At 38.5% G+C, this 13,044-nt stretch overlaps 2 protein-coding genes and 1 long non-coding RNA gene across 3 annotated transcripts in view; 2 read left to right on the top strand and 1 right to left on the bottom strand.

The window, feature by feature from the left end:
- The window catches only part of LOC117759030 (mucin-5B-like), a 41,334-nt gene extending 38,126 nt beyond the window's left edge, over positions 1–3,208 (top strand). The window contains exons 39-44 of the mRNA XM_034581016.1: positions 126–269; positions 808–906; positions 1,270–1,398; positions 1,487–1,526; positions 1,641–1,761; positions 2,849–3,208. Of these exons, the coding sequence (XP_034436907.1) occupies positions 126–269; positions 808–906; positions 1,270–1,398; positions 1,487–1,526; positions 1,641–1,761; positions 2,849–3,050 (735 nt within the window). The 3' untranslated portion in view covers positions 3,051–3,208. The remainder of the gene's footprint in view (positions 1–125; positions 270–807; positions 907–1,269; positions 1,399–1,486; positions 1,527–1,640; positions 1,762–2,848) is intronic.
- A 353-nt stretch (positions 3,209–3,561) lies between these two features.
- Positions 3,562–4,643, bottom strand: LOC117759032. Its single transcript, XR_004613418.1, has 2 exons — positions 4,246–4,643; positions 3,562–4,079 (listed from the first exon to the last, which is right to left on the bottom strand). It is a non-coding gene; the product is annotated as an uncharacterized LOC117759032 (long non-coding RNA).
- Positions 4,644–8,586: 3,943 nt separating this feature from the next.
- Positions 8,587–12,885, top strand: LOC117759033 (mucin-2-like; the record flags this gene model as incomplete). The annotated part of the gene is made up of 6 exons (XM_034581019.1): positions 8,587–8,675; positions 9,126–9,167; positions 9,243–9,501; positions 10,605–10,719; positions 12,031–12,115; positions 12,779–12,885. Coding segments are annotated over exons 1-6 (684 nt in total), but the record flags the coding sequence as incomplete, so codon positions are not given.
- Between the last annotated feature and the right edge of the window lie 159 nt (positions 12,886–13,044).

The following is a 13,044-nucleotide window of genomic DNA, read 5'->3' as shown; positions in this document are numbered from 1 at the left end:
CATCAGCAACACCATCAGGACCAGTACAAACCTCTGGAACAACAGCGCCACTATCTGGACCAGTACAAACATCAGCAACATCAGCATCATCATCAGAACCAGAACAAGTAGCGACAACATCTGCAGGATCCACTCAGGCACCTATATCAGAAGTGATTATCAATCCAGGGTCATGCCAGGAGTGTTACTGTGGTCCCAATATGAATCCCAACACAAGTATAAACATCGTTACCTGCAAACCTATTGTCTGCAACACAAACTGCTCCGAGGTAAGTTCATTCTTACTCCCACTTACTCTTACTGTCACTCCCACTTGAACTATCTTGGATGACACCATATTTTGTAAACCTGTGCAAGCTAACACATAATGTTGTAACATATAATGGGCTCGTATATGTAAATGCGGAGGACTAAACAAAAACCTCTTGGTATAATGAAATCCATTACAAACTGGCCACATAATAAACATTAACTTTCTTAACTTAACTGCACTTTCTGAATGCAAAAGCTGTTGTAATGAATTGCATTAGTTTGTGCAAGTGTACTTAATAAAGTGAATTGTTAGACTATATTAACTGAAATAATCCGATAACTAAAAACGACTCAAATGTCTTTGGTTTTCTTTGACTAAGACAAGAGGAAAAGCCCAGACTTTTAGTCAACAAAAAGAAACACTACAAAATGAGTTTGCTATGACAACTTACAAGGACACCTTTATGTTCAAGCTTTTCATAAAGTTCCATAAATGCTCTATCCATCGATGGGCACCCTGTCTCCCTGTCCCTCACTCTCTCACTCTGTCTCCAGGGTTCTGAATATAAGACCATGCCTGAGAAGTGCTGCGGGACCTGTGTTCAGACGAAGTGTACTTTACTCACAGCTGACAACCCAAAGGTTTACATTGAGGTCAGTACTGCAGCTGTGTGAGTGTTAACTCACATTCCCATTATCCAAGTATACAAGAAAGAGGATGTAAGTTGTGAGAAGAGAGTTCTTCTTACCAATGAAAAATGGGGATATTTATTGATTGTAAAATAAGAGTAACTGTATTTCAGAACATGAAAGTTGTAAACATTATCTAACTGACCAGGAACATCATTTTATATGTTAATATCAGTCATCATCTTTGATGGGGACAGTTTGTGATTTTAATTTTCTCCTCTCTTAACGTGGTGGCATGTACGGTAAGTTGTCTTATTAAATGTGTAAAAAGAATAAAAGTTAATGTCTTAGTTGAACATTTTACTAATCTCTGCTCTTTTGGTGCAGATCAACAAGACGTATGTGTCGCCTGAAGACAAGTGTGTGCACTATACCTGTAAGAAGATCAATGGACAGCTTAGTACCATCCAGATGACCGTAATTTGTCCTTACTTTAACCCCCTGGATTGTGAACCTGTGAGTTTATCAAACCTCTGCAGATGATATCCCTCCAACTGCCTCACCACATACTGTCCATGTCTAACACACACCTTCCTCTTCCCAGGGCACCGAGACAACTCACGCCAATGGATGTTGCAAAACCTGTAAGATAGCGGAGTCCCAGTATTTGAAAGATAAAGGATGAAAAGTTGACTTTGGAGGAGAACGCTGTGTGTCTGTATTATCGTGATAGTCTAACGGTTTGCTACGTGTTCCAGGCAAACCCAGGAGTGTCTGTGAGGTCCTGAGTAATAAGGAAGTCATCAAGGTGGGAAAATGTGAGAGCCCACAGCCTGTCAACATGACGTACTGCGGCGGGCACTGTGGAAGCATGTCAAAGTGAGTCTATTGACGTACAGAGTTAAAGGTTCAGTGTGTAGAATTTAGTGACATCTAATGGTTCAATTGCTTGTTGCAGCTGATTACCCCTCACCTCAACCTCCCCTTCCAAACATGACCTGTGGTAGCCTTCAGTTGTCATTAAAACTCAAAGGGTGTTTAGTTTGTCCAGTTTGGACTACTGTAAAAAACATGGCGGCCTCCGTAGAGAGGAACCTCTCCTGATGTAAATATAACGTATTTAAATAAAAAGGACTCATTCTAGAGAAAAGAACAAAAAAAATTACACACTAGCGAAAACATCACTATGATTATTTAATATTCAATTTCTACCAATAGATCCCTTTCACCCAAATCTCACACAATATACCTTTCAAGGTGTCTGAAGCACAGCACTGCTGCACAACACCTGTGGTTTCATCATCAGCATCAGAGCCGGGCAACAATCTTTACTTACAACAAAGAGCAGATGTTGACTAAACTAAACTGACATCATTAAACAATAACTGTGACAAAATGTAAACATATCAGTGGATAAAGGAGACTAAACAGGAGTAGGAAAAAGTAGAACTTAAACTTTAAACATTTATTTCTGTGTTTTCATTTCCAAAGGAGACATAATTAAATAATTTCGACACAATAAGACATAATCTTTGAAAAGCTGCCAATTTCTCTTCCATTTTACTGGGCTAATATGGAGGCTCTGGGCCTGAACCGAATGATTTTTGTTGAATGTAGTTTAAGACGTTTTTTCTTCACTATTTTTCCTCACTGGCAATTGTAGTCTGCAACCTACTATAACCAATTAGTGTATCACTGAGAATACCACGGTCTAGTAGTACAACACTAACACTAAAGCCACAAAATGGTCAAATCTGTTATTATATGTTTTTGAATGACACAAAAAAAAATGTTGCCAAAAAAAGTACAAAAAATGTAATATGACTAAAACCAACATGGGTGTAAGATCTGAGGATTTAAGATTTAAATTAACAGGGCCACATGATTTGAGTAAAATGCAGAACCGTTTATATTCAAATGACTGTTGAATAAGCTGTAATCACTGGATGTGTGTGTGTCTGTGCAGGTATTCTGCAGAAGCCAACAAGATGATGCACAAGTGTGAGTGTTGCCAAGAGTTCAAAACCAGTCAGAAAAAGGTGGAACTGACCTGCGACAACGGCTCTAAGGTCCAGCACCTCTACGTGCATGTGGAAGCGTGTCGGTGCAAACCAGCAGAGTGTGTGCCTGGGACGACTACCAAACCACAGCGCCGCAGGAGGCGCTGATCACTTACTGGATCCTGCCGGACACTGGACAACCGACAAATATTAAGCAAATCTTAACCTTAAATCTTCTCCATCTTTTTGTCACACTTTTTTGTATTTATAGCCTAAGAGGCTACTTTGCTGTTCACTTTCTTCATCTGAGGATTTCTTGGATGATTTATTAAAATTATATTCCTGCAATATGACCACTCGTTTCGACATTCTCATTAACCCTTGTCAAATGAGAAACAACAAAGAGCACACAAAACATCTGCATGTTCAAAGCAAATAGAAACATTGAGGGTACAAGTCAGGCTCAAGCTAACATCAACCTAAGGAAACATCTGAGAAAGACTTTCAACTCCCACAGCTGACGACATGATATCATCCAGCTTCACACTGTTCTCAAAACTATTTCAGTCTGTCAAGTAAAGACTAAACAACTGCACTACATGCTCTTATTGTATGTCTTAAATAAATGGTTTTAAATATGCAGTTTAAATGTGTCTTGAAAATAAACAGAATGACAAGACACAAAACAATGACTGTGACACCTTTAAGAATCTCAGCAGCGATCGTTTTGGAACCACACGTGAAAAGTCACAAGGATGAAAACTTTGGCAGACAACACATCAACAACAAGACCTTGAAACCCACAAGTGTTAATAGAAAGCTTTAAGAACACATACAAATACTGTGATGAAACTAAGTATTTGAAGCATGAGGCGTTACAAACTGCTGTTGTTCTTTAGTCGTGCAAGCTTTTACATGAGGGTGGTGTGGGAGGGGGGTCATCAAAAACATCTAGGGTCAGGGTCTGTGGACCATGAAAATTGGGGGCACACTTCATGGAAGTCTGGTCACATCATCTTAGTCCACAATGGTTTGAATCCTTTCAGGTCTCTGAATCCTGCTGAGCTTCAAAGTGATGTCATTCTTCTCATCATGCTCACACAGCATCTTTACACTGACTTTAAAAAAGTGACTCCACAGGATATTAGTTTATAATATCAAGTGTTCCACACTTCACTGACAGAAAATGGGTGACACCTGTAATGGCAATTTCTATTTAATAAGTCATAAACATCTCAGTTCCTAAAGCAACACCCATAACTGTTAAGTTACCTCATAGAAACGCATTTGTTCATACTTCTTCTACATACATGTCTGTTCTTACATTAAACATCACCCAAATACAGAAATTGCCATCACACACCCAAACTTTACAAGGGAACCTTAAAAGATGACTCAGATTGATGTGGCGTTCAGTGGTTATATTCTTCGGTTCCTCAAATTCCTTAGGTCATCTGTTCATTTTCGATTCTCTCGTCACCATGGAGAATTCTAAATAATTAAATACTTTCATAATAATTTATCAGATTTTAAATGCACCAAACATTTTACAGGTAAATATGAAACAGAAGCATTTTTCTTAAGGTTACTACAAGCATGTTCTCCACACAGTATTAGCGACAAAATCAACATAACAAAAGATGGAATCTGTGCAAATCAACTGGGTTACTCTGGATACAGTGAGAGATTGTGACACTGAAACAAATGAGAAATACAAAATGATTTGGGTTGGTGGGATTTTCAATACCCATCAATTCACACTACTGCTGTTAGGACTGTAATCCGTGGCATACAATACACTGTACTTAAACTTGTTCTCATACCTAACATATATATATTACAGTATTCCCTTAGCTTTATTCAACATCACATATACATGAATGCACTGTGCTCATTAAGAAACTGTGACCTACGCCTTAGAAAGAATTCAAGCAGCTGCCCCAGCTTCTGAAGGGCAGATAGGAAAGGCGTTGTCTTGTCTGGAAAATGCGCATGCTTACACACACAGAACATACAGCCGATAAAGCAGGAACACAATGTTCCTCACTCCAATGAACAAAAACACCGTATCTGCAAAACTACTGAAGACTCACAAGGCTTTGGGTCAAAGCTTGTTTTTAATACACAAAACCAAACACTGTCAGAAATGTGAAGATTTGCCCACAAAAGGAGGGGCGAAACTGGGTGCGGCTCCTCATCATTGGCGGATTCCAGTACCAAGAGGCTGGGACCACGCCTGCGCACCATCAAGGGAGAGCCAAGTCTAAACCACGGCGACTCCCCCTCGTTATTGACCAATGAAGTTCTACCTACTATTATAAGTATTGCACCCGCCGTCGGTTCGGCGCGACTCTTGACTACCCCGTGCTACTAGATGGCCGAGGCTGTGCATTGAGTGCCCATAGCTATGCTGTACCTTTTCATAACTATGCTGTACCTTTTCATAACTATGCTGTACCTTTTCATTGCTTCTAAATAAATACTTGTTGAACCAAACCGAGACCGGCTCTTCTCATACCTCGGGATAAAAGAACACGACACAGTTGACAAATAATAGATTAGAACAATGTTTTGAAAATCTGAAAAAGTTCTACCTTTTTTGTCTTTTGTAGCATGACATTAAAAAAACTGAACTCAGGTCTTTTCATTTTGTATTTGTGAATACAAAGCTGCATAGTACCATCTATAAATGTCCTCTCCCCAACACCTTTTATTCTTTCCAAGCAAAACATGCTGGACCCTATCTGATCCAAACTTATTCATTTTGTTTTAATTTGACCACAGAAGGTGCTGCAAAGCTTCTTATTTTGTGAGTAATGTTTTTTGCACACCATCCATTGAGTTTGACTTCATGCAATGACCATCACACTGTCTGATCAATAATTTAAACACGATTTGTATTGATAATCTTCTAAATAAATCAGAATCACTAAGCCCTTTTTTTATCCGTTTGCATAAATAGTGAATCTGTCATTGGAAGGATGTCACTTCCTATTCCTTCGAACCAGGGCTGCACGATATTAGGAAAACAGGCAATATGTGATAACCTTGTTGAATATCGCGATGATGATATGACTTGTGATAAATAAACATCAGTCCACTTAGTCTTTTAATACATATTTTGACCGTGAAGTTATTTTTTTTACAGTTTTTAGCAGCTCTGTCAGTAACGTCAGCAGAGTCAGAGAGAGAGAGAGAGATGAAACGATATCGATAATTATTGCGATATAACTTTTCCTCGATAGAAATTTAAGAGACGTCGATATAACATTGATAGAACTCATCACGTCCATGTTTTGACGGACAACACGAACAGCCAATGATAATGCGAATGGCGCCGAACCAACGTTTTTCCCACAGATTACGACGAAACGTGGTGTTTTAACTTCATTGTTGCAGAAGAAGCGACGCCCCGTTTATCCAGGAACATAAATATGAATTCATCAGTGTGACACAGTGCCTTTGGGCAAGGCGGGGCCACACTACACATCCCCAAGTCAGAGCACAGAACAAGGGGTGGAGAAAACAGGTATTCATAGGAGTCTTGGTAAACAAGGATGTTTACTTTATTTAACATTTGTATAACTCAATACGTCAATGAAAGCAATTTTTTGTGACTGACCAATCAATAACACTCTGATTTATAGACCATCGTGGAAACCATCTTTAAGAAAACAATCAAGGTTCTGTGGCTGTTCAACTTTTAGACCCACAGACAAAATATTCAACATCTAAACACTAAGTTGACTTAAAAATCAAAAAGCCTTGAAAAGATATAAACTTTTAAAAATGAAAATATAAATCACTTTAAAAGAAGATATCAAATTCAAATTCACACAGAATGGGCCACCAGAGCAGAGCAGCGAAAACACAGGTATATCATCATCTGTCATTATATCCTGGCGATGTTTTATTGTATATTGACAACCAGTGCAATGCTTTCCACAGAAATTATTTTTGAGCAATACAGCAAGGAGGCTATCTGGTTTTAAAGTAAACTGGCAGACATCGGCTTTGTTACACTGAAACATGGGATGAGACCTACCCCGGCCTCCATTCCAGTTACTAAAATGTATTCACTTATTTGAGGATAGAAATTTCCCCTCAATTCAGACAATAAACTAAATGTTTGCAATACACTTGACAAAGTTGATTCAGGATTAGAAATGTATTGTCCAAACAGCTGAACTCACTGTGAAGCCATGATAATTAAAATAAACATCCTGCCCAGGGCAAATTTTGGAAGCTCAATGCTTCCTCCCTCACCATCAGCAGGGACAAAAATCTGGCTGTTATTTTGCTCCTGACTATTTAATAATGTCAAACTCTCTCTCTCTCTCTCTCTCTCTCTCTCTCTCTCTCTCTCTGTCACACACACACACACACACACACACACACACACACACACACACACACACACACACACACACACACACACACACACACACACACACACACACAACCAGAAGCACTGGGAAAATTCCACACACATCAGTGGCTCAGTGGACCATCAGACAAAATCCCTAAAGTTCATACTGTCCACAGCAGGCAGGCGGAAGTCGACATTAACAGTCCTCCTCTCTGTGTACTTGTCAATCAGGTGCACATCAGTGTGTTGTATGTGTGTGGCACTCAGCTGCATCTCGTCCAACTGGGGAAAAAATTGGCTGTCTAACTGGGCGCTTCAAACTGAGCAATAATAATTCCTCATTACTATATAAAGATAGTTATTGTTATTGCACCCAACGCTTAGTAATACTGAATACCATCTACTCCAAGCTCGCTGATTGTGGCTTTCAAAGTAATCATTCCACATTTGGGGAAATACAGTAACTCAGGATATTATTTTGCGTTTGGGCAGATCCAGAAGCATGTTTTCCAGATGTGGATCAGATTTTATTTTTAACCAACATTCACAGTCTGTATCATCTTTCTCTAATAAATGAAGTTTTTGATCCATGCACACTGTTGCCAAAGATCTTTCAAATCATTCAGATGGCTTAAGATTTTGTTTGAAGAATTTCTTCTAAATTGAAATTTGAAGCATCCCATGTCAGTGTAAATTCTCAATTTTTGGGATTAAACACAATTTGCCATCCAGATAAAACTCATCTCCAACTCATCCTAGCATCTAGCAGATGTGGCATCCTTATAGTGCATAATGTATATAAAAAATGCCATTCTTTTACTCTTTAATTATTCTATCTCTTTTTATTCTCAAATTCTACAATACCCATGCATGGTAAATGAAGTATACAGTTAGGGGCAAGGGACAAAAAAGACAGGACTCAGGATAGTGGTTGTGGATAAATACTGAAAAACCTTTTAAACGTCAGCATTGATTATTCTTAATAACGTGAACAAAGATATGAAGATTAGACAATGAATTGAGAAAAGCTCCATCACCAACATATCATGCCAAACATTTTGTGCAGTTAATCAGAGACCTGAACAATCTGCTTGGTGCGGTGATGGAGTTGATGACATGTTTGATGAAAAAACAAATAGTAACTATTTGCACATTTCTATATTTATTTAAGAGGTGAGTCTCTCTCTCTCTCTCTCTCTCTCTCTCTCTCTCTCTCTCTCTCTCTCTCTGTCTCTCTCTGTCTCTCTTCCCTGAAGGAAGCGGTGTAGCTCCACCTTGACTGACAGGCTATAAATGGATCCATCCTTCAGGTGAGTCCTATCATACTGGGTCAGTCATTGGGATCAACATGGGGACTACAGGACTCCAATGCGCATTAGGGCTCATATACCTAAAGCTGCTGGTCGGCTCCCTCACTCAGACTGGTGAGTGATTGAAATTTAAAAGACGATTGGAGCTAATCATTGAGAAAACAAGCGACTGATTCTATTGATGTATATTTTGTTGAATGGTGAAAAAAGAGAAGTTAGTTATCCCATTTAAACCTGTAGCTGTAATTGAACCTTGTTTGGATAACTTCTACATTTACTTTGTATTTGTCTATTAAATAGTATGAGAAACTTTAGAAATATTTATATAAAATACATTATGGTATTTTCTCATTTATTCCAAATATCAACAATAACTTTTCGATATGGAATATTAATGAATTGAAGATATCAACAATAGAACCAGTTTATTGAATAATATGTAATCTCTGGGTTGATTATAATATTCAGTATAAGTTTTAATGGAGTGTCAGAACAAGCAGATTCAGAATATCAGATAATAACTGTGGTAAAATTCAAAATGAGTATCTCTTCTGTTCCCTACAGTTAACATCATTGATTCTGCAAACAAGATAAGCGTGGATTCAGGTAACTGTGCAAATACCCAAAATTGATGTCTTTGTAATTCTTCAAAATGATGTTCTAATATTAATGTTGTTGTAGCTAATGCATCTCACATCGACCGAGTCTGTTCGACATGGGGACACTATCACTTCAAGACCTTCGATGGACATTTCTTCCAATTGGCCTCCACCTGTAACCATGTCCTGGCCTCGCAGTGTGGGGACAACTTTGAAAATTTCAACATCCAGATGAGGCGCAAGATAGACGGCACATCAGTCACCATCAGCAACATCATCCTGAAGCTGGAGGGCACAGTGGTGGAGCTCTCTAAAAAGGCAGTGATTGTCAATGGCAAGATGTAAGTTCAGTCCAGACAAATGAAATGCATCCATCCGGGACACTCGGTACCCAATATGTTCAGTCATACTTTGTGTTGAATTTCTGCTACAATTCTAGTGTTGCTCAAAAATTCTGGTGAAATTCATCATTCAAATTAAATGCACATGATGTATTAGTGTTTAAGAGGACAATATTTGAAGTGGGATTCTAATGTCTAGTTATTGATTATCACAGTAATCAATCAGAGTCAGTTAAAAGGAAAAAAACTCAGTATTCCATTGGGGAGTAAAACGGAGCAGAATAGCCCGAAGAGGAGTAATAGAGACCAATTTGAAATATCAACAATCAGCATGTCTTGTATAAATTATGTTGTATTGATGTAAATTTTTATATTATAAAAATAAACCATCTTGTTTATAAAGGGCGAAGAAGCACGTCAAGAGAGGACATTTGGAAACCACTAAACTCAATCACTTGAATAATAATCATAGATCACTTCAAAGTAAAATTTTTGCCAAACAATTGTTTTTTATCGTCATTGATCATCAAGAGTTACAACCCACACGTCACTTGGACAAGTATTTTATGCAATTGACAGGATTTCATTGTCTGCCAGTGGCACAGAAGCAACAGCAGTAGACTGTGGCACTGTCACTACTCAAACTCATTTCAACCTACAGGCGGATTTTCACACTGTGATAAAGTAAAGTGTGCATAGAACTTCTCAGTTACTCTTCATTTGTCATCATTTCAACCTGATTTGATGACTATTTTAGTAGTAACATTGAACTAAATGATCTGAAGTCATTTAATGGGCATTGGCATTAATGACAGTTTACGACCTAGAACTTTTTTAACATTTTACATTTACTGATATCCGCAATCATTAATACTTTGAGACTATTCGCTGCATGCAACAGCAAATAGAAGTAAGAAAGACAAAGTTGTGTAGGTTTCTAACATTTGTTTCTGACCTGAAGGATGGAGACCACTGTAGTGTTCAGTGATCATTGAAAAAATCTTTTAATGATTTGTTCTCACCCACAGTTGAAACGAGAGAGGTTTGCCTCTATGTGTCAGCTGCTGCTCATTGTCACACTAACTCTGTGCGTTTTGCTGCAGAGTGTCTCTGCCGTTCGTCACGTTCGGGGTGACTGTGAAGGGAACCATGTCTAGTATCACTGTCGAAGCCAAGCTGGGAATCATGGCCATCTGGAACTTGGATGACTCCCTGGATGTATGGAGAACACCCTCGCACTTGCACACATGAACTTTTGCGCTCACGTGTATTTTGATAACATTTTAAACACAGAGGTTACACACTGTGACCCTGCTGTAAACAGCTTAGCAGGATCTGAATGTTTTGAACTGCATACGCCTGGGGCATAAGTCAAGACGTATGCATAGAAAAGAACATATTTGGCCTCACACCAATTTACTTGTTAGAGGAATAAAGCTGATGTTTTCTTTTCATGACCAATCTATCTCTCTAACAAGTGTTATCTGGACTACCACAGTCTGATAAAGCTTATCATTGCAACAGAAACTCTAATATAAGAGCCATTCAGCTCATTGAGCCATTGAGAGCCACCGCAGTTGTTCACAGACCAAGTTGATAAAAGTAGACAATTAGATTAGGTGTGCACAGCAGCCTGCACTTTAAAAGAGTCTGAATGTTTGCTTTATGTCAGTAGGTTAGAACCTGTATTTACCACTGTTGTGCTGTTTTATGAATGTAAAGACATATGAGAGCCATGACTGAGTCTTGAAGAATAATGTTTTATATGAAACAGTCTCCAGGGCTCAGAGAAATATTTTACACGTGACAGTTTTGTTTGAGGTAATCAGTCACTCGCCCCTGTGGCAGGGCTCACTAAGGTCTGTTTTAACACAGACAAAGTTGGCTGAAAAAAACAACAACCCCGGTAGCTGAGGTAGCAGTGAAAGATCTGACAAATATTGATCAAGGCTCACTCAGAGAGTCACTAGGTGAGTTTGTGGAATACACATTGCCCTCGGCAGATCCACAAACAACATGAAAAACTTGAACCTGAAAACCACAATGCAAATAGCTGCTTTAAGTTAACATGTGGCTGAGTGCATTACCTCATGAGGACATCGGCGATTAAAGGATTTTCTGATAAAGAAATGAGAGATTTTTCCGAAAAATATAATTATTTCACGATGGTCATTGCTTAATTGTTCTTGGTATTGTTGGGATTGGAAATTAGTGAAATTTACAGCTGACTCCTTTTATTTGCAGAGTAAATGACGCACTAGCTACAAACTAAATGTGTCTCTCCTCTATGACAGACACCACACACTGCTAACCAAGAAGGTGCTGTGTGATATATACCAGTTTCCCTTCTTTTTCTGGTACATGAGCTGTTTGTTTAATTCCCAAATGGATTACACAGAAAAAATTACACAATTCAAACTTTTCTACATACTATGTTGCGATCCTAAAAGACATCCATGAATCATAAATGTGTAAGTCTAAACTTGTGATCTTGGCAATCACTACTATATGTTTGGGCTCTGTTCACAGATCGAGATTGACGACAAATACAAGAACCAGGTCTGTGGACTCTGTAGAAACTTTGACGGCTCATCCAATGATCTTGAGAAGGAGGGTAAGATTCTTTGCAGGCTTATGGAGGGGAGCTATATTTTCCATTCTGTTTGTGTGTGTCTCTCTTGCCATGGCTGGGCTGTCACTTTCCTGTCCTTCCCCTCTGTCTGTCTTACAGCCACAAAATAAAGTGGACATCTGTGTGTAATGTTAAAAACGTTAATGTTAAAACATATGTGACTTGAGGGCTGCGTCATCATCTGAATTGTCACAGCAGTTAGACACAGCATTGTGTTAATTAGTGGAGACCATTGGAGACATATATACTTGAAATTGGTATTTTAATGAGTGAAAAACAAACAAAGACATATTTTTTACTAATATATATTTCAGGGACTCATTATAGAGAAAAGTCTGTCGCTTGTTTCAGACCTCTGCCTGAAAATCTCAAATTATGCTTTCAGTGGAGCCTAGCTTCTCTTAACCCCCTTGTAATTCAAACCATAAATATACACTGTAGCTTGACTTCATGTTTCCAACTCTAAGAAGAGACAAACTAATTTCACATTGACACTACTCAGTGGAAAAACAACAACAACTTGCTTTTCATATAGAAAACTGTTCTTCCTGGAATTTAAAAACAAGTTGCAATTCTCATAAAAATGGCAACAAATTGAGTGAGATGGATACAATTAGTGACTGACTCTACTGTACTGTACTGTAGGATCTAGTCAGTCTTTGGAAGACTTTGCTGAAACCTTCAAGGTGGATGAACCAATCAGAGACTGTGAGGAGCCTGAGCTGAGTGACGTGCAGAGCTGTGGAGATAAGGTATCATCCTGGATAGATGAGATGAGATAGATGAGAACTTTGACTGGATGGAGCATGCTTTACAAAATATAACATGTTAATATTTAACTTGTCCAGTGAGACAGGTTCTTCATTTCCACAAAATGTTCTTATTTATAATTCAAACTTGTTCCTTCTTGC

The sequence above is a fragment of the Hippoglossus hippoglossus genome, unplaced genomic scaffold, assembly GCF_009819705.1.
Source record: "Hippoglossus hippoglossus isolate fHipHip1 unplaced genomic scaffold, fHipHip1.pri scaffold_71_arrow_ctg1, whole genome shotgun sequence".
In the NCBI taxonomy this organism is placed as follows: Eukaryota; Metazoa; Chordata; class Actinopteri; order Pleuronectiformes; family Pleuronectidae; genus Hippoglossus; species Hippoglossus hippoglossus.
This window is presented reverse-complemented; position numbering and strand designations above follow the sequence as displayed.